The sequence below is a fragment of the Cricetulus griseus genome (genome assembly GCF_003668045.3).
Source record: "Cricetulus griseus strain 17A/GY chromosome 1 unlocalized genomic scaffold, alternate assembly CriGri-PICRH-1.0 chr1_1, whole genome shotgun sequence".
In the NCBI taxonomy this organism is placed as follows: domain Eukaryota; kingdom Metazoa; phylum Chordata; class Mammalia; order Rodentia; family Cricetidae; genus Cricetulus; species Cricetulus griseus.
In genome coordinates this window covers 61,442,332-61,469,672 of record NW_023276807.1, presented here as the reverse complement: position 1 = coordinate 61,469,672, position 27,341 = coordinate 61,442,332, and the positions used below count along the sequence as shown (strand labels likewise).

Below are 27,341 nucleotides of genomic sequence, written 5' to 3'. Positions count from 1 at the left end.
GGTGGGGGAGGAGGACCGCTCGCTCCCGGCCGCCCCACCCCCGCCGGCCACCAGGGGGCGCCGCTCGCAGCCCCGGAGCTCGGGCGAGCGGCACAGGCCGGCCCGGAGGCGGCCATGGACCGCTTCGTGTGGACCAGCGGCCTCCTGGAGATCAACGAGACGCTGGTGATCCAGCAGCGCGGGGTGCGCGTCTACGACGGCGAGGAGAAGGTAGGGCGGAGGCCGTCCCGCCCCGCTGGCCCTCGTGACGGGCCCGACATGGCTTCGTCCTCCGCCCTGGGCTCCCGGCCTCGGCCTCGCGGCCCGCGGTGCACGGTGGCCGGCGAGCCGGGGTGCGGAGGACCGGGGTGGGGGTTGAGGGGTCTGAGCCCGGGACAGCCCAGTTCCGCCGTGTCCGGAGCGGGCCACCGGAACGCCCTCCTGCGGGGATGGGTGATGGATTTGTTCTGGGCTAAGCCGAGGTCGGTCCCTCGCCCGAAAGGATTTCCAAAGGAGGCAGCGGGGTCCAGCCCCCTGGGGTTCTTCTGTCCGCTCTGTAGTACGCACTTGTAAGAACCCACTTTAGGAAGTGGGTTTGACGCTGCGTTTGGTGTTTATGGAGTAATGCCGTAAGCCCTGCCTTGTAAAGCAAGTTCAAATCTTAAGAGATTGCAAATGATAAGAGAAATGCCGAATGCAAGTATTTTGTACCTACAAGCCATCCTATTCTGATTGAAATGCACGACCTGAAAACGGAGCAAAAGAGCTTGCATTCCCACAAGCACATTTACTTTCCATTTTCACTTGCTGCATCCCCTCTTCCTCGCTGTTGTGGGAATGAAGCCTCCCTCTGTACTTTGATACACCTTTTCCTGGTCAGTGCTTACAGACGTTGGAGGTGCAGGCGACGTTGACCCGGGTCCCCTGGGTTTCTTAGGGTATGTTTCTGTGGACTGTGCTGTTGCTTTTGAGTCGGGATCTTTTCCGAAACGGCTTAAATAAAGTTTGATTTCCTTTTTAAGGAGCTCAGATTATTCTGGTTTTGAGTAGGAAATGCAAACCAGTTTAGCTTGCCTGTCAGGTTGAGAGAATAATCCACCGGAGAGCTGAAGGGAAGGAAGAGCTGAAAGAACTATAGCACAGTTTCGTCACTAGAACAGCCTTTCACATTCCTTCCTGTTCATGGATGTGGCAGTGAGACATAACTCTGTCATGAGTTTTAAATGTATATCCTAAACTTTGATTCCAACAAGATAAAACAAGAACTGGTCCGATCTAAGGGGACATCGTGCACGTCCCTGTTAACAAAACATTTATTTTGAAAACGGGAATTTTTACTATCAACAAAGAGATTTTTAAAATATTATAAACTCGCTTTCTTGGTTTTGTGTAAATCAGACTAGCCAAGACACTTAAAGTTAGGCTGAATTACATGCTGGAAGTACCTGAGCTCTACTTTCTATTGTAAACATTTTTTTCTTATTTTTAATTGTGTATAGATGTGTGTGTCTACATGTGGGTGTGTGCACATAGGGCAGGTGTCAGCCTAGGCCAGAGGTGTTGGCTTCCCTGGAGTTGTTGTAAGTTACCATGAAGGTGCTGGGTCCTCTAGCAGAGAAAGCAAGTGCTCTCTTAACTGCTGAGCCATCCCTCCAGTCCCCCTCCTCCCCTTTTTGAGACAGGTTCTCTCTATGTAGCCCTGGCTAGCCTGGAACTGGCTATGCAGATCAGGCTGGCCTCGAACTCACAGTGATTGACTCTACCTCCCAGTGCTGGGGTTAAAGGCATGGGCCACCACCGCCCAGTGTTTTACTTCTGACTCAGAGGAAAGCACAGAACTTGTAAGTCTTCTCTGATTAAGTCCAAGTATTCTGGTAGACTATTGCACTGTTTAGATTTCTTTTTTTGTTTGTTTTGTTTTTTGTTTTTGTTTTTGTTTTTGTCAACACAACACAAGCCAGGGTCATGTGGGAAGAGGGCGCATCAATTGAGAAAAGGCCTCTATTGGATTTTTCTGTCGTCAAGTTCACGAGGCATTTTCTGGATTAATAACAATTGATTTGGGAGAGCCCAGTCCATTGTAGGCAGTGCTGCCCCTGGTCCTGGGTTGTATAAAACACCAAGTTCAGCATTCCTCCCTGGTCTCAGCTTTAGTTCCTGCCCTGACTTCTTTTCATGGTGGATTATAAACTGTAAGATGAAATAAAACCCTGTCTTCCCCACATTACTTTGGTCAGGGTGTTTATCAAGGCAACAGAAATTTAATTAGGACAGATACCGTTCACAGAGTGCATTGAAACTAATGGTTCGGCACATCTTTAGCAGTGACACCATTATTCATTACTAACATCTCGTTAGCAATACTGGTGGGTCTTATTCTGAGGGAAAAAATGTTTTAAAATGTGTCACTGTCTGGCGGCGGTGGCGCATGTCTTTAATCCCAGCACTTTGGAAACAGAGGCAGGTGGATTCCAGTGAGTTTGAGGTCTACAGAGCTAGTTCCAGGACATCCAGGACTGACATAAAGAAACCCTGTTTCAAAAAACAAACAAACAAAAAAAGCATGTCAAAAAGTGTTGGTTATATGTGGACTTTTAAAAGGCATGGGGGGGGGGGCAGGGAGTGGCCGTGCAAGAATTTAATCCCAGCACAGGAGGCAGAAGCAGGTGGATCTCTGAGTTCAGGGCCAGTCTACTCTACAGATTGAGTTCTAAGACAGCCAGGGCTACACAGAGAAACCCTGTCTTGAAAAACTACGAACAAACAAACAAATAAATAAAGGCATGTTCCTGTGTATGATTGATTTAACATTAAAACAGAGTTACATGAAGTTAACTATGCCAATGGTAAATTTCTTTGATTGCTTTTTCAAACTAATAATATTGGTTAGGTACAAGTACACACACACACACACACACACACACACACACACACACACACACACACGAGAGAGAGAGAGAGAGAGAGAGGGAGAGAGAGACTTGAAGTAACAGGTACACCACTGACCACTGCCCAGAAGTAATTTCTATTTCTTGTGGCATATTGCATAGGTTTGCTATAAGCGTGATATGTGAAAATTTTACTTTTTAATGTAATATAATATTGTTGGAACTTGGTATGCTGACCCACCCCCTGACAATGGGTGGGTGGGACATGCATACGGCATTCAGGCAGATATTTAGGCAGCTCAAAGGGCTTTGTAAGGACTCATACACAGGCTTCCCCTTTTAAGCGTGTACCTCCACATTTTCTCTCTCTTTGCTCTCTCTCTCTCTCTCTCTCTCTCTCTCTCTCTCTCTCTCTCTTTCTCTCTCTTACTTTCCTGTCTCTGCTCTCTCCTGAATCTATCTCTGTCTGTCCCTCTCGCTCTCCCACCCTATAATAAACTGGTTAATGTACTCTCTATAGTTCATGTTCCATCTCCATCTCTCGACTTCTAATTTAAGCAAAATAACAACAAATATCATGGGTACCTTACAGTGTTGTTAACAGAATACATAATTTTAACTTGTATTTAAGCATGATACAAGGCTGGCCAAGTGGCTCAGTGGTTAAGGCACCTGCCAACAGGGATCTGAGTGATCAACTCTCAGATGCTGGGAGAGCCAGCTCTTCAAAGCTGTCCTGGCCTTGGGATGCAATGACCATATTCACATAGATACGCACAATAAATAAATGTCAAGGTTTTATCTATTGATGCTTAATAATGCTCCTATTATTTTAATAAGAATTTTTTCCTGTGAGATTTTTTTTTTTTTTTTTTGGTTTTTTGAGACAGGGTTTCTCTGTGGCTTTAGAGGCTGTCCTGGATCTAGCTCTTGTAGACCTGGCTGGTCTCAAACTCACAGAGATCCGCCTGCCTCTGCCTCCGGAGTGCTGGGACTAATAGCGTGTGCCACCAACGCCTGGCTAGCTGTGAGAACTTTTTTCATGCATATAATATATTTTGTTCAACCTCACCCCCCTCCCCAATCGCTTCCCTATCCCCACCATCACTTTTCCCTCCTAACTTCATGTACTCCTTTTAAACCCATGGAGTCCACTTAAGTGCTGTGTATGATTGTGGAGCCATCTTCTGGAGCATGGGTGACCTCTCAGGCCTGATCCCTGAAGAAAACCAACCCACCCTCTGCCAGGAGCATCTCTTCAACTGGGAGATGATCCAGATTCGTGATCCCCGCCCCCATCCATACTATGATGTTATCTGGCTCATAACAGACATTAAAACAAATATTCTTAACCACATAATTTTAAACTCACAAGAATTCTGGCATTATTTATAATAAACTGAAATCTTACGAAAATCTTTCTTCGTGAGTATGTGGTGTGAGATGGCCTGAAAATAGGTCCAGCCTCGTAACGTTAGAGATAACTGGAAATGATTCAAGCAAGTGTTACTTTATGGCAAATTCTGCTCTTTAGTTCTAGAGAAATAGAAACCTCATATTTATATTTAATAGCATTGACAGGATTTGATTTGTTAATCTCTTGGATCCTAACTCTAAGTTGGTTTATTATCTAATTTTCAGGAATAATAATCTATGAAATTAAAACTTCAGTCATACAGACACAGATGTCATCTTTTTCATACTACTATACAATAGTTCTTTCGTTTTTGAGGGGAAGTAGAGAGAACAGGGTCTTCCATAGCCTTTCTCATATCCTGTTTCTCTCTCCAGAGCTGTGGGCTCACAGGCATATGCAGCCACACCAGTTTTTGTGGCGCTGTGAACCACCTCTCCCCCCATTCCCCTCCCCGCTTTCATGGATGCTAGAAAAGCAGTTCATCGACTGAGTGAGGTCCATCCCAGCACATACTAGAGTTTTAAACAACAGTGCATCTTACTCAGTTGGGTTGTTATAGTAGTTCTACCCAGGCTGGATGGCATAAGCAGAGACTTCCTCCTCACACTTCTGTGGTGGGATTGTCCTAGATCTAAGGTAGATCTGGGGCTTTGAGGTTCCTCATCTTACCTTGCAGATAACCAGCATCTCACTGCGTGCACCTTAGCCTTTCCCAGGTTCGTGCCTGCAGAGAGAGTGAGCATCTGTTCATGAAATAACTCTGATCCATCATTGGGTCCCCATTGCATGACCATATCCAAGCAATTCGAGCATAAGCACTTCCCAATGGCTCTAACTCTAAATACCATCATATTGGGTACTTGGGGTTCAGTTCTCAGCAACAAGCACACACAAAAAATGATCTATATGCATATGTGTTATATGTATGCATGTATATACACACATGTATGTATGAATGTGAACTATACTGTGTATATTCTTTTCAACTTTCTTTTTTTACTTAAAAAAATCAGTCTAGAGACTACCACATTTTATTGGTTCTCAGCATACCTTTCACATTTTCACTATTTTGAAATTTGAATGAATAGCCAGGCATGATGTGCACGCCTTTGATCCCCAGCACTTGAGGGGCAGAGGCAGGTAGATCTCTGTGAGTTCAAGGCCAGCCTGGTCTACATATCAAGTTACAGGACAGCCAGGGCTACACGGTGAGACCCTGTTCCCCCATGCCAAACAAAGAAAGAAATCTGGATGATTGAAAGTTAATGGCATCCTATTAGATACACTTAATACACAGTACTCACTTTATTGAATACTGTAAGTCTCCATATTCATTTTAGTTACTGCCTGTCGTCCACCATTCGGGGATCCATTTTCCTCTTGGTGGAAGTTTGATCCCCCCCCATTGGTTTATAAAAACATCAGTGGATAGCCTCATCAATCTTATGGATAAATAATGTCTTTTATTTAGCTTACTCAGTGAGGCTGGGCAGGGTTTAATGGGTATTCACTTCATCTTTAGCTTCTGTGAACTTTGCTCATTTTTTAGTGGATTGCAGGCTGTTCTTTGTCTTGGATATGAGTTGCATTTATTTCCTGTAGTCGGCCATTTATCTTTTGTCTTTGCTGTTCAAAGCTTTTGCCATCAATAGTTTATGGGTGAACATCTGGATATAATTGATTTTTTCCCCCTCAGTACCAATGGGCTTAATGCTTTAAAGATTTTCCAATCTTGAGACTTTTTTTTTTAGGTATGTTATTTTTCCTATTTTTTAAAACAATTTTTCTTATATTTTTCTTTTTTAAAAAATATTTTTATTTATTATGTATACCATGTTCTGCCTGCATGATAGAAGAGGGCATCAGATCTCATTATAGATGGTTGTGAGCCACCATGTGGTTGCTGGGAATTGAACTCAGGACCTCTGGAAGAGCAGCCAGTGCTCTTAATGGCTGAGTCATCTCTCCAGCAATTTTTTTTTCCTCAAGTATTTTCTTCCTCTAGAATTTGTTGTGGTGAGGTGTGTTAAGTATAAGTCACCACAGGTAACTTGAGTATCAGTGACAGGGACTGAGTCTCTATTGCTGTCTCTTATATATGTTTACATCTACTTCTGGATTTTCTTTTATAAATATATTATACAATCTATTGTCAAACCATCCTGTCAGTTTTATAGTGCAAAGTGGGGAGTGGGGTTAATGGAGAGATGGCTGGGGTGGGGGGAAGCTCACAACTGCTTAATTCCAGCTCCAAGAGTCAACACTGTCTTCAGGCCTCAGCCGACACTGGCGCTCATGTCAAGGGCACACACTCACACAAACACACACTCACACCTACACATTGAAGTTAATCCTTTAAAAAGGTATCCCTTGCTTTCTTCCCTCCCACTTCCCCACCCTTTCCTGAGATTAGTGCATGCTTACTGTGCACTCATTTAGACCTTCTTTTTGTACTTTTTTTGTTGTTGTTGTTGTTTGTTTTTGAGACAGGGTTTCTCTGTGGCTTTGGAGGCTGTCCTGGAACTCACTCTGTAGACCAGGCTGGTCTCTTTTGAACTCACAGAGATCTGCCTGTTTCTGCCTCCCGAGTGCTGGGACTAAAGACATGCGCCACCACCGCCCCCGGCCCTTTTTGTACTTTTATAGAGATGTATATACCCACACATGTAAAGCACATTCTGTTGCAGAATTTCATCTCATCCTATGCAATACATTGCAGATTCCTTTTTTCCCCTCATCAGCTTTGTCTTAGCATTCCATGATAGTGTATGTAATACTGCCTCATCGTTCTAACTTTGGCATGTGTGCTGTACAATAGATGCATTTTATTTAACTATCCCTGATACTACATGTAGGTTATTTCAAATTTTGCCATAGTTCTATAATGGCTATATGTGTGTGTGTACATATATTGCATGTGTATATATATACAAGTAATATATATGGCTTATATTTATAAGGTATAAAACTTTTCCTTTTCTTACTTTGCTTCTTTTTAGTTGGTGATAAACCTCATTCTAAAATGTTTAGTAATTTCATACTATATGCTTACTGGATAAGGAAATCTGGATAATATGACATGATATTGACATTATAATGATCTTACCATTTTAGATAAAATTCGATGCTGGGACTCTTCTTCTTAGTACACACCGGTTGATTTGGAGAGACCAGAAAAACAATGTAAGAGAACTCGGCTTTTAGCATCTAATTCTGGGCTTTGTTGAATTGGGAGTGTGAATTGGGAGTGTGAATTGGGACTGAGGGCCTTGACAATGCCAAGTGTGTGCTTCTATCACTGAATTACATGCTCGGCTACTCCCATTTAAGATTTTGTTTGCTTTCTCTTTTTTGCTTTTGTTAGTCTGACCTTGAACTTTCTATATAGACCAGGCTGGCCTCAAACTCAAAGAGATCTACCTGCCTCTGCCTCCCCCAGTGCTGTGATACTTAATTCTTATGCTTTCAAATGCCAGTTAGAATTGTTTTGATTTGTTTTATTTTTTTTGTTTCTTATAAGAAATATTACATCAAAGTTTTTTCTTGTGAGTTCATTTTAATCTGAAACTTGAACAAAGCAAATGATGAGCTATTTTACATTGGATATGAATCCTGCCATTCATATTTTACAAAAAAAGATATTCAAACTTTTTTCATAAACTTTACTTGAAAATGTATTTGGTATAACTATAAAAACAAAGGTTATTATAATTGTTTTACTTTACTTAAAAAAGATGTATTATTGGTTTATTGATTTACATGTATGTGCTGATGTGTAGGTGCAGGTACCTGTGGAGGGCAGAAGAGGGCATTCCCTGGCACTAGAGTGACAGGTGGTTTCGAGTTGCCCAATATAGGTGCTGGGAACTGAACTCTGCTCCTCTGCAAGAGCAGCAAATACTCTTCACTGCTGAGCCATCTCTGCAGGCCCATCTTACTTTTATTTTTTGAGACAGGGTTTCACTGTATAGCTCATGCTGGTCTTGAACTCCTTGTCCTCCTGTCTTAGATTCACGAGTACGGAAATTAGAATATTAGAATTAAACCTCCTGGTTTAATTACATTTTATTTATGTGAGTGTGGGCATACCACTGTGCACATGTGGAGGTCATCGGGTAGCTTGCAGACTTCTCACTTCCACTGTGTAAGTCCCAGGGATTGAACTCGGGTTTAGGCTTTGGGGCAGGCGCTTTTACCCACTGAGCATCTTGCCAGTCCTGCACCTGCTATTAAAACTCTCCTTATGTTCTCCCATACACCAGCACAGAATTTTATTTCAATTTTCCTTAAATTTATTAAGGAGATTGGAAGTGTAGCTGTCGTAGAGCCCTTGCTCGGTGAGCAGTTTAGTTAAAGAACACAGCATGGATGTTTTCCTCTCAGGGGAATGGCATTCTCCTGCTGCCGGACTCGGTCTTCTGACATGTGTAATAGAGCTCTTTTTTTTCTGTCGGTGTCCTTCTAGGAGTGCTGCATGGCCATTCCTCTGTCCCAGATCGTGTTCATTGAGGAACAGGCAGCTGGAATTGGGAAGAGGTGAGGTCTAACAATCTTTTTGTTGTTTTGCTTTTTCAAGCAGGATTTCTCTTCATAGCCCTAGCTGTCCTGGAACCCACTCTGTAGACCAGGCTGGCCTTGAACTCACAGAGATCCACCTGCCACCGCTACACAGCACAAGGTCTAAAAGTCTTTATTCACAAAAAGCATTTCTTATTATAGTATTGGTCAGTAGGTTCCTTAAGATTATTTTTCTATCGTATGTTCATTCTTGAAGTCTTAATTTGAAGTCTTAATAAAGTAGTATGGTTTGCTGTTAATATCTGAGGGTCATAATAAATAATGTGGCTCTGCTTTTACCAATAGTAGCACACACTTTAAATTTCAGCATGTGGGAGGCAGAGGCGGGTGGATCTCTGTTGGAGATCAGCCTGGACTACATAGCAAGTCCCAGGCTTGCCCGAACTACAGAGTGAAATCCTGCCTCAAAACAATACATATATAGTAAGTAAATAAGCACATGAAAAGTTATAAAAACTCAAAATTAGTGATTTTAAAAAATGCTTAACATTTTTGCTGTTTCATTAGTGCCAAAATCGTGGTTCATCTGCACCCTCCTCCATCTAACAAAGAGCCTGGTCCATTCCAGGGCAGTAAGAACTCCTACATCAAACTCTCCTTCAAAGAGCATGGCCAGATTGAGGTAAGCTTCTGTATGAGTACAGTAGGATGCTAAAGTGCATGTTGTGTGTTAATGTGATAGGAATGTGAAGCATACCAGGTTTTAAACACATTTTTACAAAACCAAAACCAAAACAAAACCTTTTTGTGTTTTGAGCCTTATCAAGTGAAAAGCAGGGGTCGTGGTTACATGGCATCCGAAGCTGGAAGCCTGCTAAATAATGGCAGTCGGCAACTAGTGAAACTGTTAGTGGGTAGTTGATGAGGCAGCAAAACAGCCTGGGAATGGGTTCAGCTGGCCTCTCTGAAAGCTCACCACCAGGCAGCTGATTTTGGTTAGCTCCACACAGAGATTGACTCTGGTGCGATGACCCAGTGTCATGGTTAGAGGACCTAATTAGGATGTTGCTGGACACTTGTTCTTAAGACATATGCAGATACATTCAAGCCCCTGCTAGAAACTTGTGCTATCTTCTGCAGCACTCCACAGGGTGCTTCTCACACAGTTTCAAAACCAATTGAAGTGAATTGCTGCCTTAGGGGTTCTGTCTCTGTGAAGAGACACCATGACCAGGGCAACTCTTATAAAGAAAACATTGAACTGGGACTGGCTTACAGTTTCAGAGGTCCAGTCCATTATCATCATGGTGGGACATGGTGGCATGCAAGCAGACATGGTGCTGGAGGAGTAGCTGACAGTCGTACATCTTGCAGGCAACAGGAAATGGTTTTTGACACTGGGAGAAGCTTGAGCATAGGAGACCTCAAAGCCCACTCCCACAGTGACACACTTCCTCCAACAAGGCCACACCTCCTATTAGTGCCACTCCCTTACGGGGCCATTTTTCTTTCAAACCACCACATTTGGCAAAGTTCTTTTCACTGTAGTTGGAAAATATGTTGGATTTTTTTGTGAGCCTAGCCACATTTTATCCCTAATTTTGTCTTTGCTTTTGTTTTATTTTGTTTTTTGAGATAGAGTATTATGTGCCCCATAGTGGTCTTGAATTTGTTATCTAATAAGGGTAAGCCTAGAACTGACCCTCCTGTTGGGATTATAAGTGTGTACTACTACATATGGCTTAACTAGATATGTTATTCTCTGCTGCTTTTATGAAAAAAAATAGTTATTTAATTTTTTCTGGACTGTGTTTATTTCAGTATAGGTTGAAAACACTCCACATCTGTAGGATTGCTTAAAGTGAGGGTGTTCACTGCAGTGTCACTAGTCTGTGGGGAAAGCACTCCACCATATGTAGGAGGCCAGCATATGTGTGTGTGTGTGTGTGTGTGTGTGCGTGTGTGTGTGTGTGTGTGTGTGATAGCCACCATTTGACTGACTTAAGTGTTTGCATATGCATTACAGTTTTACAGGCGTTTGTCAGAGGAGATGACACAGAGAAGATGGGAAAGTGTGCCAGTTTCCCAGTCATTACAAACAAATAAAGGACCCCAGGTATTTTTTAAGCTATTTGTAAGTGTAATGTCTTCCTTTTTTTTTATTTTTAATCTTCTTAAGACAGGGTGACCTAGAACTTATGTATAGCCCAGCTAGCCCAGTCTTGAAGTGGTCCTCCTGCCTGAGCCTTCTAAGTACTGGGATTATGAGCCACAAGACCCAGCCAATACAGTGTTTTCATCTCTACTTACATAATCTTTTAAGAAGACTCCAACCATGTGGTAATGTACACTTTTAATCTCAGTATTTGGGAGGCAGAGGCAGGAAGATCTCTGAGTTTAAGGCCAGTCTGGTCTACAGAGTGAGTTCCAGGACAGCTAGGACTACATAGAAAGACCCTGTCTCAAAAAAAAAAAAAAAAAAAAAAAACAACAACAACAAAAAAAAAAAAAACAGGAGGAAGAAGAAAGAAGGAGATGAACTCTCTGTGATCACACACTTGTCAAAAAACAAAACAGAGTTCTGTTTTTTTTGTTTTTTTTTTTTTTTAATAATGAATTTTCCTAGGAATTAGTCTGAATCAATCACCCAGCTGTGGATAGGCACTCATGTGTGAGAAAATAGCTTGGTTAATAACTTGTCAAGTATAAGAATTTTAGCTACAAGTTTTATATATTTGGTAAATTTTTAGTATCTAATATTTGATGGATCTCCAAAGAGTAAAAAATGAGTAAGAAGTTTAATTATACCCAAATTACAGAGAAAAACATGCATGCCATTGATTATATATTAAGTTTTTCATTTAGCATCTGAAGGTAATTATGTGCAGCCAGTAAGAGACAAATGTTTTGAAAGGAAGCTAGCTGCAATTGTGTGCTGTTTTCTTTGTGGGTTCTTTCCCACCTTTGAAAAGCCAGTGTAGTTTACAAAGGGTTTTGCTTCCTTCCGTTTCGTACATTTTATGATATACTTGGTTTTGTTTTTTTTGTTTTTTTTTTCCAGCCAGGAAGAGTAAGAGCTGTAGGAATTGTAGGTATCGAAAGGAAACTTGAAGAAAAGAGAAAAGAAACTGACAAAAACATTTCTGAGGTAATCCCTGAACATCCTCTTACAGCTGTGACCAGTTCCATTCTGTACTTTGGGATGTATTCAGTTTGCCTAAAACCCATAGTTTCCTGTTTCCTGTGATAGCTCTACCTCACCTTGGCACATTTTAACAGTTTTTTCTTGTGTTCACACTTACAGGGGTGGGTATGGAATAGTGAGCTGTTACCTATTATTAGAATTCCCTTTTCTGAAGGTTGCTGTGATATTCAGAATAAAGTTCTCCTAAGTTATGAAATAAGCTATTCCATTTCAAGAAATAAATCATTTCCATTTTCATGGATTCCCATGCCTCAAAGAATTCTCCACAGACATTATGTTCTGTTACAGGGACTGACTTATTTAGGAAATAGTTCTTGTTCTTCACACATGGACCGACATGAGAAGCTGTGGCTACTGTCACGCTCCACTAGGTAGATAGGCAAACTGGCAGTATTGGCATGTGAGGTACACTTTGTGACAAGAAATCTCAGGATCCAGAAGGAACCCATGACAGGGCCCTTGATGTTTGTTGGGTTTTAGGAAGACCTGTTAGCAGTGAGAAAAATGGGATTGAAGGCCAGAAGGATGGGTAGTGTTAGCAATGCCAACAGTGATAAGAGACCAGGGAAAGGTAAGAATCATCAATGCAAGAAAATGCAAACATATGGGAATCATTAATGAAATGAATAACCAGAGCAGTGACTGAAGACCAACCAACACACTGTGTCTGGGGGTTAAAACAGAACTGCAATGGAAATTCGACTGTGGTGTGAAAGATAGAATGTTCAGTAAGCTGGAGGATATAATAGAATGGACATGTGCATCTGACTGGCTTTAATTTTTATTTTATATACCTTCCCACACTTTTTCTGATAGTTTTCTGAAAATAAAGTTGATAATAATAATAGAAACAGAAGCAAGGAAGCTTTTGTTTGAGCGTTGTAATTACTTAAAAAATTTTTATAGCCAATTCTTTGTAAGCACTGTGGTATTTACATTTGTTTTTATTGATTATAAGTGATAAAGGTTGTACTCTGTAAACTCAATATTTTAGTATTTTTTGCTATGAAAATGTACAATAGTGATTTCTCATACTGTTTTTATTTAAACAAGTAAAATAAATCTATTGCCAGTTTGTGTAATAAGTGTAAAAATCTAAGTTTTCACGGTGCATCTTTGTTTTAGTTTTGAAAATGAGGCTGGTGTGTAATTTAAATGTTAGAGTTGACTCAGTTTCATAGGTGGTGCCTGGAGCCTCCCACAAAGGGCTTCCTGCATCTGCTGGTTCTGGCTGATAAGAACCCAGTGTCTAAGTCTTTGTTTATCTGAGGAAATTCCTGTGAGGTGTGTGCACGTTCCTTTTGTTTTCAGTGTTAGCTTAGTGAGCTGGCTATGAGGATCTTGCACAATTATTCTTACACTATTCTTTGAGCAAAAGAGAAAAGGTTTTGCAGGTGTGGGTGCTTTCCTGCAAACTGGCATAGCTGAGCAGAGCCATGGTCAGTATGTCAGACCAATGTGTGCATTGAGTTTTCACTTAAGGACAATCTGCTTAATTGATTCTCAGAAGAAAGAAGGAAAGAAAGGAAGAAAGGAAGAAAGGAAGAAAGGAAGAAAGGAAGAAAGAAAGAAAGAAAGAAAGAAAGAAAGAAAGAAAGAAAGAAAGAAAGAAAGGAGGAAAGAAAGAAGGAAAGGAAGAAAGAGGAAAGATAGGGAAAAGAAAAATCCATGCACATAACTTACTTGAGAAATTCTATAGTGTATTTTCAATAGCCTGAAATAATGTATTAGAAACATATGTGACTTGAAAAAGTCCTTGAAGTGCACAAGCTATAGTGGTTTTTATTTAATGTATTTGGAAGGCATTTGGATGCTTTTTGAACAGTAGCCACTGTATATAAAACTGTAAGTGTCATGGTTTAATAATCTGAGGCTAAGGCTCAGTTATAATTATGACAAAAAAAAAGTATTCCTGCTGCTAGGTATTATCATTTTCAACCTGAAAATCCTTTTACAGTCTTTGGTTTTTGATCTCCTATCAGAAAAAAAGTGACTTTTTTAAACAGTGTGTGTGTGTGTGTGTGTGTGTGTGTGTATGTGTGTGTGTGTGTGTGTGTGTGTGTCTGTGTCTGTGAGTGTGTGTGTTAGCAATGGCACCACCCAGGACCTCACCAGTGCCAGAAAAGCATTCTGTCACTGAGCCACACCCCAAATCAAGATTTTCTGTTTTGTTGTTGTTGTTGTTGTTGTTGTTGTTGTTTGTTTTTTTGAGACAGGGTTTCTCTGTGGCTTTGGAGGCTGTCCTAGAACTAGCTCTTGTAGACCAGGCTGGTCTCAAACTCACAGAGATCTGCCTCCTCTGCCTCCAAGTGCTGGGACTAAAGGTGTGTGCCACCACTGCCCAGTCAAGATTTTCTTGTTCTTGTATGTGTCCAAGAACAGTAAATAATAATCTATGAAAAGTTTGGTTGGAGTTTGAGGAGGTTTACAATTTCTTGAAGTAGACTTTCAAAATGAGGTAGATGTGTTGCTTATACAATCAATGATAAAGTATTTGTAAGAAAATTTTATGTTTGTATTATTGCTTTAAAGCACTTAAATTCTTTAAAAGGGTCACAATGAAAACTTCATTTCTCATTTCAGGCCTTTGAAGACCTTAGCAAGCTAATGATTAAGGTATGTGTCACATGCTCCACTCAGAATCAGTCATGATGATCTTTAAAGTGTATTTTCTTAGATGAGTCTTTGTCCTTTCTTTTTCAGGCTAAGGAAATGGTGGAGTTATCTAAATCAATCGCTAATAAGATTAAAGAGAAACAAGGTGACGTCACAGAAGATGAGGTGAGGACACTTTTATCTTTGAAGGGGCAGATGCCAGATAGAATACAGTGATGTTCTTGCGGTTGACCAGTTCTCTCTCTCTGCCATTGACCTACACCTGTAGCTTCTCACAGTTTGCTGTCTTCCAAACTTCTTCTTCTTTTTTTTTTTTAATTACACTTACTTCTTTATTGGGATGAGCTGTGCTACATCAGGATGTGGTGGTCAGAGTATAACTTGCAAGAATTGATTCTCCCCTTTTGCCATTGCAAGTACTGGGCATTGAATTCAGGTGTTCAGGTGGCAAGCACAGTTGCCCACTGAGCCATCTCACTGGCCTGCTTTCTTAGTGTCATTTTTTTTTTTAATTTATTTCGTGTGAAAATGCTAAGGAAAAACTAGATCATATTCTTTTTCACTCGTTCTACAAGGGCTCAAGATTAGTCAGTGCTCTTTCTTATGATGTAGAAAATAAAGCTATTGAAACGTCTAAAGAGTGGCTGCTCCATACATATCTGTGTTTGATGTCTGCTGTGTTAAGTTTGGCTAATCTGGTCATAGCCATTTTTCCTTTGTAAGTTTTTAGTTTTGGGTTAGCATTAAAAATAGCATAGTTATTACCTTTCTCTCACATAAAACTTTGAAAATAGGATAGTATGAGACTGGCATAGAAGGAAGCAGAATAACTAGATTTCTTCAAGGAACAACTAAGAAGCTCACTTCCTTGAAGTTCACAGCGTGGAAACAGAGTTGAAGACATGGTTATATAGAAAAATAATTGTGCCACGTTAAAGTTTATGATGAAGAATTTCAAATGTTGTGAGAAGAAACTAATTTTATAGTCTATTGATACATTTCCCACCCTCTCTCATAGACCATCAGGTTTAAGTCCTACTTGCTGAGTATGGGAATAGCCAACCCGGTTACCAGGGAAACTTATGGCTCAGGCACACAGTACCACATGCAGCTAGCCAAACAGCTGGCTGGAATATTGCAGGCACCTTTAGAGGTAGGTAAATCCAAACCCCAGTATACTTTGAAAATTCTGCTAAATTATTTTCATGTCATCTGAAATCTCAAGAGTCTGTATTCATTGTGGGGTTAACATTAAATGACATCATTTTTTTTCTCCCCAGGAATATTAAATTGGCTTAGTATACTTATTAATTAGCTTTTGACTATAATCTCCAAAATTGCTTTTAATTTCCATTTCAGATGTTTATGCTGAACAGGAAGTTTTTCCTATTTTCTAAAGATCTTTCTCTGCATAACTGTGTTTCTCTCTAGTGTATTTTTGTTTGTTTGTTTTTGAGACATGATCTCATTTTGTAGCCCAGGCTGGCCTTGAACTCACCATCCTCCTACCTCTGCCTAAGGGCTGGGATTGTACATGAACCACCATATCTGGCTATATCTGGTTTTTTTGTTTGTTTTTAAACAGGACCTTTCTATGTAGCCCTGGCTGCTCTGGAGCTCACTGTATAGACCAGGTTGGCCTTGAGAGATCTGCCTGCTTCTGTTTACTGAGTGCTGGGATTAAAGGCGTGTGCCACCATGCCTGACCCCATTGCTGGTCTTTATAGTTTCTACTAATAGCTCTGTAGTTTACTCGAATAAAGTACTTTTTATGCTATGTTTTAAATATATGCCAAAATAAGCTCCATAGCAAATCCCAGGTGCCCATCACCTAGCTTTATCAGTAAATCATCCTCTACTTACAATTATTTTAAAGCAGATTCTAGGTCATCTTACATGTAAATACCTATAATGATAGAAGACTACTTTAAAAACAGCTGCAGTATCACTTTCTCACTTAAAACACTAGGAATCCTAATGTGAAATGTCTGGTTCACATTTGCTACTACAGTTTGCTTTCTCATATCCAGATATACTACAATATACTACAATTGGTTTTTTATTCTCAATGTGTTTCCTTCCTTCCTTCCTTCCCTCCCTTCTTTCTTATGGTGGTTGTTTGATTTGGTTTTAATCTTTTGTGCTTATGGTAAACACGGGGCCTTATGTATCCTAGACAAATACAGTGTTTGCCTAAACTGTAGCCCCAGCCCCAAGTTTATTTATTTATTTATATTTTATTTTTTTAAGATTTTATTTATTTATTGTGTATACAATATTCTGCTTCCATGTATATCTGCACACCAGAAGAGGGCACCAGATCTCATAACAGATGGTTGTGAGCCACCACGTGGTTGCTGGGAATTGAACTCAGGACCTCTGGAAGAGCAGCCAGTGCTCTTAACCTCTGAGCCATCTCTCCAGCCCATATTTATTTATATTTTAATTCCAACTTCTTCTGGGAGAAACTGGTAGTTTATCCTACAGGGTATAGTTTGACTCACTATGTACTATTAACATTTTGCATTCTGTGAGTTTCCTGTAAACTCTTATAAATAGCAGTTTTTATGGCAATAATATTTTAAGGCTTACAAAATTATGATATCACTTAATTCTATTCTTTTACTAACTGAAATTAGTTAAGACATTAAATAAACAAAAATTTGTTAGCATTTAGTGAGCCTTCTTCTGAGAGGCTCAAGCCACCAGGGCACATGGTCTCCAATACCCGTAGCCTTCTTCTCAGCCCTCCTGCTAAAGAGTCAGAACAGTTCTCCAAAACTCTGCCATGGCCTCCTTGCACTTGCCAGTGATGGGGGCGGCTCTGGGCTTATTTGTGGCAACAGATATCCAAGTCTGATCCCTGACTGATGTCCTCAGTTTATTAAGGCTCTGTATCCTCATACAGGGTTTGGCCTCATCCTGACCTTCCTGAATTAACCAAGGTGATGCTTGTCGAAGCCTGCCACTTGCTGCTAGCTTTACTCTGGTCTCTTGGGTACTTCCAGTGCTTGCCGGTGTGGCTGTGTCACTCATGGCCCCTGAGTTCTCAGGTCTTTCTTAATCTGAATCCCAGGTCTGCAGTCAAGAGACTAAGTACAGTTTTTGAAATGTGGTGTAGTTTCCCTCTTTGCATCTAAATGATATTAAAGACCATATATAGTATTTGAGGTACTACAAAGTATGTAAATAGGCCTTCAGGTATAAGTACAGCTATTTAGAAAAAAAGAAATGTAATTTATGATTTCACTCAGATTATGATTTCTGTTAAGAAATGCTAAGCTAAATTCTTGTTCTTCTCTCCCATTTAAACAGGAACGCGGGGGAATAATGTCACTCACAGAGGTGTACTGTTTAGTGAACCGAGCTCGAGGAATGGAAGTAAGAATAGCATATTTCAATGGTCTTTTAGCTAAAGGTAGAACTCCCCCTGTAGTGAGTATACATTGAGGAAGGGTGTGAGCATCAAAGCTATTTTCAGAAGCAGTGTGGCGAGAGAAAAAGGGTTGTGCTGAGATTCAAAGAATAGATTTTTGTTCTCGGTTTTGCCAGTGACTGCTGAGTGTCCTTGCATGGTGTACTTCACTGTCTTCGAACTCTGTTTTGATACCCTAAAAGTTAAGTTTTGAAGTGAGTGATGCTTGTCAGCTCTCAGTTGTGTGCACTGCATGAATGGAAGCGTTTCTTGTGCAGAGTTTAACTCTTTGGTTTCTTGGTAGATAGTGCAGAGGCAAATCCGCCTGGGTATCAGTAGGAACTCTTCCTTAGGTCCCTTTGCCCAATATCACCCAGTGCCTTGGTCTCTGAGACTCTTTCTGGGTGCTTTTGGTGCCCCAGCAGTCCAGTGTAGACTTGTGTAAGCAGTCATATGACTCACCCAAGTCCCACAAGTGCAGCAAACATTCTATCATCAAGTATACGATTGTCCATGAGGCACCCGCCAACAGTGCTCACTTACCCCCTGTCACTGCTACTTTTACTGTCCTCACCTTGAAGGTAACTTGGGGATGAGGAAATGAAGGTGTAGATTAAACCGTTTGATTGAGGTCACCTAGAGACAGTGATTTGACAAGTGTTGTACTTAGGCTTAGCTGGCTCTGGAGCCATCCCATGTAACTCAGAGCTATGCTTGTGCCTGCCACGTTGAAAATTTATTAAGGCTGCATGATTCAAAACAAAAGCCACTAGTTGTGGATTTATAAAACAAGAATAAAATAAACAAAGGTCAGTCAGTATTCATGTCCATATCTCAAAAACAGTTTTTGTTGTTTATTTATTACAGTGCTGGCGCTTGAACCCAGGGCCTTTACACATGCTGGGCAGGAATTCTATGGTTAATAATTTTCTTTCTTTTTTTTTTCTTTTTTTTCTTTCTTTCTTTTTTTTTTTTTTTTTTTTCTTTTTTTTTCTTTTCTACTCAGCTACATTCCAGCCCCTTTTCCTGTTCATTTTTTATGTGGGTACTAGATATCGTGAAGTCATGAGTGTGGTCTGCCTTGCATCTCTATCAGACAATATCGCTGAATGCTTCCTGGCCTCTTTGTTTATTCTTTTGTCCTTGTAATGGAGTGACCTACAGTACTTGATGAATAGTGTTTTTTTCTACTTTATAAAACATGTTTTAAACTTCATTATTAAAAAAAAAAACTTGGAAATGAAAATGTCACATACCAAAATTAACCAGACCCAAAGTCTGTACAACTCAACGAACTTCTTTATAGTTAGAATTGGCATTCAAGATGGAAGCTATGAGGTTTTGCATTAAATTTTACGCTTTCAGAATCAAATATATTTTATATACTTATCCACCATCAAAGCCCAAAATTTCATGACAGAATAATAACCAGAAAAATAGCTTTTTATCCTCTTTCATAACTGGTGCCCATCACCTACATTTAGTTCTTCTTCATCCCCTTATATTTAACCTTTTTTGTTCTCTTTTCCTCCTGTCACATACTATACCCACATACACACATATACACATTCACACATTATTGGCTGGCTTCCACATATGAGAGAGAACATGTAGGGCTTTTTTTCTTAGAATATATGACTTCAATTAATATTATGTATTCTAAGTCTGTCCATTCCCTATAATTTTTTACTTTATTTTTCTTTAGATCTGAGTAACATTCCATATATGTTATGAAAATTTGGTATATATATGCATATATAACATTTTCATAAATATATACATATATATACCAAAATTTCATAATCCACTCATCTGTTGATAGACAACTAGGTTGAGTCCAATTCTTTGCTCTAGTGAATAAAGCAGCAATAAAAGGGGTACAACTCTCTCTGTGTAGAGTGTGGGTATATGCTCAGAAGTGGAATGACTGGGTCTTATGTCATTGTCTTCTTATTCTGTTTTAGCAGTTATTACAATTATAAAGGGCCATTCTGTTGCTTTGCCGTTTAAACTGGATTTTTTTTTTCTTATTAGTTGCTCTCACCAGAAGATTTAGTGAATGCTTGCAAGATGCTAGAAGCCCTGAAATTACCTGTCAGGTAAAGGAATCTCCACAGGAAGTTTGCCAACTGTTGCTTTGATTCTGCACAGAGGAGACCTGAAAGTCCACCCATGCTTACCACTGTGCATGGAAGCCAGATGATACCCTCTTGGAGTTATGCTATTTGTGACCTGAGTTCCCCTGGCACTGCAAGCATCTTCTGCCCTCTGGCCTTCGTCCTGTCAGGGAAGGGTGTGTCCTGGTATAGATCATATTAAGGCTTGTAATTTCTGAGAGGAAAAGCAGAACTCACCTCTGAACCTTCAGCAGTTCATATGTTCAGCTCTGAACTGCATTCCCCTGCCCTCAGGCTAAAATCACCCCGAAACCAGAGAAATTTTGTGATATAGATTGTGGTTCACAGTTTTATTGTCAGTTAATTCTTGAGTTCTTAAGTTCTGTTAGGGTTACATGTAGTCATTATGGCTTAAGCAGTGTGTGATTGTCCTCAGCCATTAAGTAAAGTAGAGCGTGACTTGCTTCCCCCTGTGGGTTGAACATCCAAGATAGATCCACACTCTTTTCACATCTGTGTTTTTCAGGCTTCGGGTGTTTGATAGCGGTGTCATGGTAATTGAGCTTCAGACCCACAGAGAAGAGGAGATGGTAGCCTCAGCCCTGGAGACAGTATGTGAATTTGTTTCCTTCCATCATTAGAGCTGGCCACAGAGACCCAAATACATAGCAACTGGAGAAGCAGGGTTTATTGTTGAATTTAGCTTTGCTAAAAAGTCATTCACAGGCTTAGTGCTTTGTGACTGACAATGATGTGTTCATTTAATCAACATCCATAGTAAAAGTTTTTGAAGTTTTTGTCTCTCTTCACATATCAGTGAGATGCTTGCTTTCTCACCGCAGCTTAGCGTTGGGAACAGGCTTTCTAGTCACATCCTTTACTTGACCTGATTATAACTCTATGGGCCCCTTACCAAAGCCTGTAACACACACACACACACACACACACACACAGTTTGCTGTGTTCCTTTTCAGAACACCCAGTAGCTTTCTCTAGGCTTTCATACCATGCCTTCCTACAACATGAGTAGCTGTGTTGGTATGTAACCTCTGCTCTGCCTGTTGTGAGCCCATCGTTGTTTGTAGAGTTGAACAGTTAAGATTCAGGTCTGCCGGACTAGAGGGATGACTCCATGGTTTACAACACTTGTACTTGCAAAGGACCTAGGATCAGTTCCCAGAACCTTCATGATAATTCACAACCATCTATAGCTCCAGTCCCAGGAGATCCCTCCCCCTCTTGATCTCTGTAGGTACCAGTCACAAATGTGCTGAGTATCTCTGCAGGCAAAACACTTATGCACATAAAGATAAATCTAGAAATAAAAAAAGAGCTAGTTTTATAGTGACTATTTAGATTTTAGTACAAAACCCAGTAAAACATTTCCTTCATGTACTGTTACATATTCCTCTTAAGTGTACTAAAATAATCATAGTTGTTGGTGTTTTGTTTTGTTTTCTGTTGTGTGCCACTAGGTTTCAGAAAGGGGATCCTTAACATCAGAAGAGTTTGCCAAACTTGTGGGGATGTCTGTCCTCCTGGCTAAAGAAAGGTATGTAAGCCCTTGCCCCTCTCTGTGGTGTATGCTGTTTCTGGATGAGCAAATCATTGTGCTTTTTCTGCTTTGTTTCCAGGCTGCTACTCGCAGAGAAGATGGGCCATCTTTGCCGAGATGACTCCGTGGAAGGCTTGCGGTTTTACCCAAATTTATTTATGACACAGAACTAAAAATTTTGTATCCGATATACCTTTTGCCAATAGACTTGGTATTATGCCAAGGCCATATGAAATTGAGCTAAGCAAAGAATACAAATAAACCAAGAATTTGTTAGAACTTTACAATATAATATAAAACTCTTAATCTTTCCCTAAAATACAGTCTCAGAAATGTATTTAGGGTACATATAGGAAAAATACAAACGAATGTGAACATGCATTTAAAGTCATGCTATAGTTATGTAGAACTCTTGGAATTTAACTTGAAACATGGAGGATTTTAATTTGATCCTTGAATTTGGGTCCTTTGAGGAAGAAGTAAAGTTGCATGTTCGAATCGATCAGATAATCACTTTCTGTGACTAAACTTCACCGAATTGTCAATGTTTTCCTCTGCATCTAATGTGTCCATCTTGGGCATTCATGAAGAAAGTTATAGCTATACTGTAGTTTAAGAACCAACAGCACTGCATTTACTCCTCAGTTAGGTTCTTTTCAGTTTTTAAGTGATAATTTCATGACTGGCATTTTAAAAGACTGCAGCAGTATCATTTTGTTTAAGAAACATGGATTTTGAAACTGAATTAAAGAGCTGTATGGACACACCCAGAGTTATAATTACAAGTCTGAGAACTGGACAGTTCTGGAAGGACATTAACTGCATAGGACCTCAAGTACTCTTGGAAGCCAAGGGTGTGAAGTAGGAAATGGAAAAGCTGGCAGATCTCCTTTCTCCTCTCACAAGGAGTCTCAACATTCAACTAGAAACACTCCTGTCATAGTCCAGCTATTTGCCCTTCTCATGCCCTACATGTTATAAGTTGTGTGGAGGAAGCATTGGAGAGAAAAGTATTGTTGATAGCAAAAACTGGCTTTATCACCTAGAGATTGATGGAGTTCTCAACTGAGTTGCTGGACTTCATATGTATAGCACATTGGCAATACCTCAAACTCAGGGAGCCCTTTTAGAGGCTTAGCTGGAAGTGGAAGGGTAGTGATAGTGTCACTTTGGAGCTACAGGGAGGGGTGACCAGGACATGGGAACTTGAGGATACTCTCTAGATGAGGTGGAGGTGGCCATCCCAGATGTCCTGTGGAGAAGTGCCAGTGTCCTCAGCTGCAAACTAGGGAACCCCATCCCTGATCCCTTCCTGGGAAGTGGCTGCCCATTGCTTCTGCCCTCCAGTATCATGAGAATGCTGTGACCAAGGCAGCCTCCCTTAGTGTTGTTTTACAAATCTGTCACTTATTTTCAAGTGTGGTGACATCTCCCCTAATCACCTCATTGTTTATCTCAGGTTTACTTCATGGTTATTAATTCAGTGTTGGCTACCCAAATCTTCTAGGGGTTGGTTACCATTGTGTCAGTTTATTAGTGTGTGTCTCTCTCTCTTGGCCACACACAGTCTGTGACATGGCTCTGGCAGACTTACACAGACACACACACACTCACACACTCACACTCACACTTAACTGACTGAGGTTCTTTAAATCAACAGGTTACTAATAATCTGTTCCACCACTTGGATTGGCTGTAAGGTTGTCAGGTTATAGGAGCTGCTGAATCTAGCTCTGATGGTTTGGATTCATCACAACAAACACATAATACATTTGTTTATTTAGTGTGACAGCAAATTAACAGAAAATGGAGCAATCTGATTTGTAGAATGTGAATGAAAGATGAAGAAAAATGACATAAATATACTTTGAAAAAGTCACATTGATTAAAAATGATTTTTTAAAAATTTTATTTAATCACTGTTTCCAGGCCTTGGTTTATCTTTTCAGCTGTTTTTCTTTCCCCTTGCCAAATGTGTTGCTTTTGTCCTTTAGGTACAGGCCGAGTTTAAATACAAACCAATCAAACCCTGGGTGCAAAAATATTCGACTTTGGTGCTCATCACTGTATAATTTTGTTCTCTCACTTTCTCTTAGGAAAATGAATCTCTTTGTAAGTTTATAATGGAATAGTTTAGTTACTGTAAAGAAAAACAATTTACATTATATAATTGAAGACTGTTTCCAGGGTTACATGATTGGTGTTAATGTATATAAAGTCAAATTATTGTGAAACTTTAAACTAATTTTCTTACCTTGGTGTTCTTTTTAAAATTCTCTGTAAAATACACGAAAATGATAAATGATTAGTCACAAAAAGCCAGTATGAGAATTTTTCTATTTTATAATTATTAAGTATTTCTTATGAGTTGTCTTTGAGGCTTTATAATGGTATCTTTAAAAAACGGGAAGCAAGTCATAAGCTTTTTAAAACTCATGATTCAGATCTCACTGTGGACCAACTGTGCATTCTTGTGGATGGGTTACCATGTGTTCCTGTACTAGACTAAGTGGACCAGAACATGTGTTTATCAGTTTCACATACACGTATTTAAAAGGTTATCTTTTGCCCAACAATCTCTACATCTTCATTTTGGTACAGTGGAGTCACAACTTGTTAGGTGGCTAGGTTTTAAAAAAAATTGCCTAAGGTCAAAATAAAGCATGCTCAAAATGACCCCTGAAAAGTCTCTTAAATTGCTGATAGAGTTCCTCCTGTGGTCTTACATTGGGAGTCCCTGGGGAATAATATGCAAGTATAAATTTATTATGCATACAGCAAAAACAGTACATGATAATGTGAATGCCAACCATGGACCTGGGGGGGTGTTTTGTTGTTGTTGTTGTTGTTGTTGTTGTTGTTTTGATCTTTAAAACTCATGAAGTACAGTTTCTGCTCCTCATATACTCCTGGATGTGTGGCCGTAACTGAAGGGTGATTAACCCATAAGGGGCCACACCCTTAAAGAAAACCAACTGTCTCCTCCCAACAGCTATTGCCAATAGCTTCCTAGCCAGGGGTGGGACTACTTCACCTTCCTGCTGAGGATTTGGCTTGAGCTTGTGCAGGTTTTGTGCAAACTGACTCTACTGCTGTGAGTTCATATGTGCAACTGCCCTGCTCTATCCAGAAAACATTGTTTCCTTATAGTCACCCACTGCCTCTGGCTCTTACAATCTTCCAGCCCCCCTTCTGCTGTGATCCCACAGTCCTGGGAGGAGGAGATACGATATAGATGCCATGTTTAGGGCTGAGAGTTCCAGTTTCTTGTTCTCTGCACCTTGACCAGTTGTGGGTCTCTGTTAATTGTCATCTACTTTAAAAAGAAGCTTCCCTATGAAGGTTGAGAGATGCACTACTCTGTGGGTATAATGATAAGTCATTAGAAGTCAGTTTAATACTATGTCCACTAACAGAGTAATAGAAGCAGGTTCTCCCCTGAGTCCTGTGACCTACTATAGGTTCTCAGCCCTGATAATAGTGCCAGGTATAGGTTTCAACTTGTACGGCAGACCATAAAATTAATCAGAAAGTGATTGGTTACTCCCATGACATTTGTGCCACCATTGTAAGAGTAGACATGTCTTGCAGGCCAATAATTGTTACAGTGTCTCAGGGTTCAAGGCTGAATGAGATTGGTTATTCCTTTTCTCCTCAGTTAGCATACATAGAACCTTCCAGTGTTAGGGAAGTGGGGATGAAGCTTCCAAGTCTTGATGCCCCCATGTCCTGTTACTCAGGTGTGTGGCAAGCACCACAGGATAACACATGAAAATCCCAGTGCCAAGAATGGGGTTCTTCTTTTGGAGCTGTTGGCAAGTGAGGTCTTATTGACCCCAGACATGATGGACTGATGCCAGTATTCTTAGTTAATCTCTGGAGCCCTCTGTTTTTATGGTGGGCTCTGGGGGCTTTGCAGAAGAACCTGATAAAGACAATGCAGTCTCAAAAGACAGAAAATGTAAGTGGAAGAGGCGGGCTGAGCATTTCTGGCATTATCCTTGGTCTGTCTAGACTTGTCTAGACTTTCTTTCCTTACAAACTTCCACTCACCCACAATAACTTAAATCATACCATATCTTGTACCATCCCACCTACCCTAAAAAAACCTGTCTCACATATATGTGTGTGTGTGTGTGTGTGTGTGTTATTAAAGCTTATAAAAGTTACTGTCTGCCTCATATATTTAATTATATTTTGTCTTGTTATTTTAACTGTTGCTTTGAGGCCACAAGAAAATACTGAGTTTCTTTAAGTTCATAGTTGGTCACTTGCCATATCCTATGTGGCTTATGTTCCAGAACCCTGGCTGGGATGGAGAGGGAATGAAGAAAGGACATGCATACACAGACAACATGTACAGTGAAAGGACACACACAGACAACATGTACAGTGAAAGGACGCACACAGACAACATGTACAGTGAAAGGACACACATGCACAGACAGCATGCACAGTGAAAGGACACACATGCACAGACAGCTTCTACAGCGGATCGGGATCAGGTGGCGCTCTCCAACCATCACAACCCAGAGCCTCAGCATATTGTTTTTTTTTTTTTCCTACATTAAGTTTATGGTTTTAATCTGTTGATTTACAGGGAAATGGTAAAACTGTGGTACGGTTTACAATGGATCATTACCCAGCAACATAAAAAGTAACATGCCACTGACCCAAGATGTCCATGAACTCAGGACAACAGTGTTGACAAACAGAACAATTCATGGCTATCCTAGGGCACATATGACTCCTAGACTGCAGGTTAGACATGCTATACCTCTTGGCATAACTCCTTAAAGACTTGTCTGTTTATGCCATTCTCCCAGTTTTTTTCCCTAAGAATTTGTGAGACATAATTGATATTCTACTAGCTGCACGGTTTAAAGTATGAAATTTGAGCAGGGTGTTGGTGGCACACGCCTTTAATCCCAGCACTCAGGAGGCAGAGGCAGGAGGATCTCTGAGCTCAAAGCCAGCCTAGTCTACAGAGCGAGTTCCAGGACAGGCGTCAAGCAATACAGAGAAACCCTGTCTCAGAAAACAAAACAAACAAAGTATGAAATTCGTGGTTTAGAACTATTTGTACATACATCTACGAAGCCATATTGTAGTTGCCCCCAAAGATTTTTCTCGTGCCACTTTATCCTCTGCCGTATGACCAGTCTTCCCCTCCTCACCCCAGTCTCTCACCAACCGTTGATCTGCTTTGTCACTATTCAAGTCTACGTTTTGTAGAATTTTCTATAAATGGGGTCATAAGTTTGACTTGATTTTTGTCTTGTTTCTGTTACTCAGCATCACCATTCTGAGGTCCATCTGTGGAGAACTCAAGTCAATAGCATTTTCTTTTTTGTTGCTGAATAACAATCCACTATATGGACCATACCAAGAACCTCAGCATGTTTACTAGAACAGGGCGAGGAGTTATCCAGTCTCCAGTCTCATCTCTGCAGGTGAAATCTCAGCCTTAAACATCAAGAGGAGGAAGCCAGGCAGTGGTGGCCCATGCCTTTAATCCCAGCACTCAGGAGGCAGAAGCAGGCGGATCTCTATAAGTAAGTCTGAGACTAGCCTGGTCTACAAGAGCTAGTTCCAGGACAGCCTCCAAAGCCACAGAGAAACCCTAACTCA

The 27,341-nt window shown here is 40.5% G+C and overlaps 1 protein-coding gene across 2 annotated transcripts; it reads left to right on the top strand.

Moving 5' to 3' along the window:
* The first annotated feature begins 54 nt into the window (after positions 1–54).
* Positions 55–24,386, top strand: Vps36 (vacuolar protein sorting 36 homolog). Of its 2 annotated transcripts, XM_027395259.2 has the most exons (14): positions 55–210; positions 7,399–7,467; positions 8,750–8,820; positions 9,370–9,484; positions 10,829–10,918; positions 11,864–11,950; positions 14,591–14,623; positions 14,711–14,788; positions 15,642–15,776; positions 17,939–18,004; positions 20,073–20,137; positions 20,682–20,766; positions 21,631–21,707; positions 21,790–24,386. In XM_027395259.2, exons 1-14 carry the CDS (start codon positions 115–117, stop codon positions 21,881–21,883), a joined length of 1,161 nt encoding a protein of 386 aa, XP_027251060.1. In that variant the 5' UTR covers positions 55–114; the 3' UTR covers positions 21,884–24,386. The 2 variants fall into 2 exon arrangements, with proteins under 2 accessions (XP_027251060.1, XP_027251062.1); XM_027395261.2 differs by lacking the exon at positions 15,642–15,776.
* Positions 24,387–27,341: the final 2,955 nt, after the last annotated feature.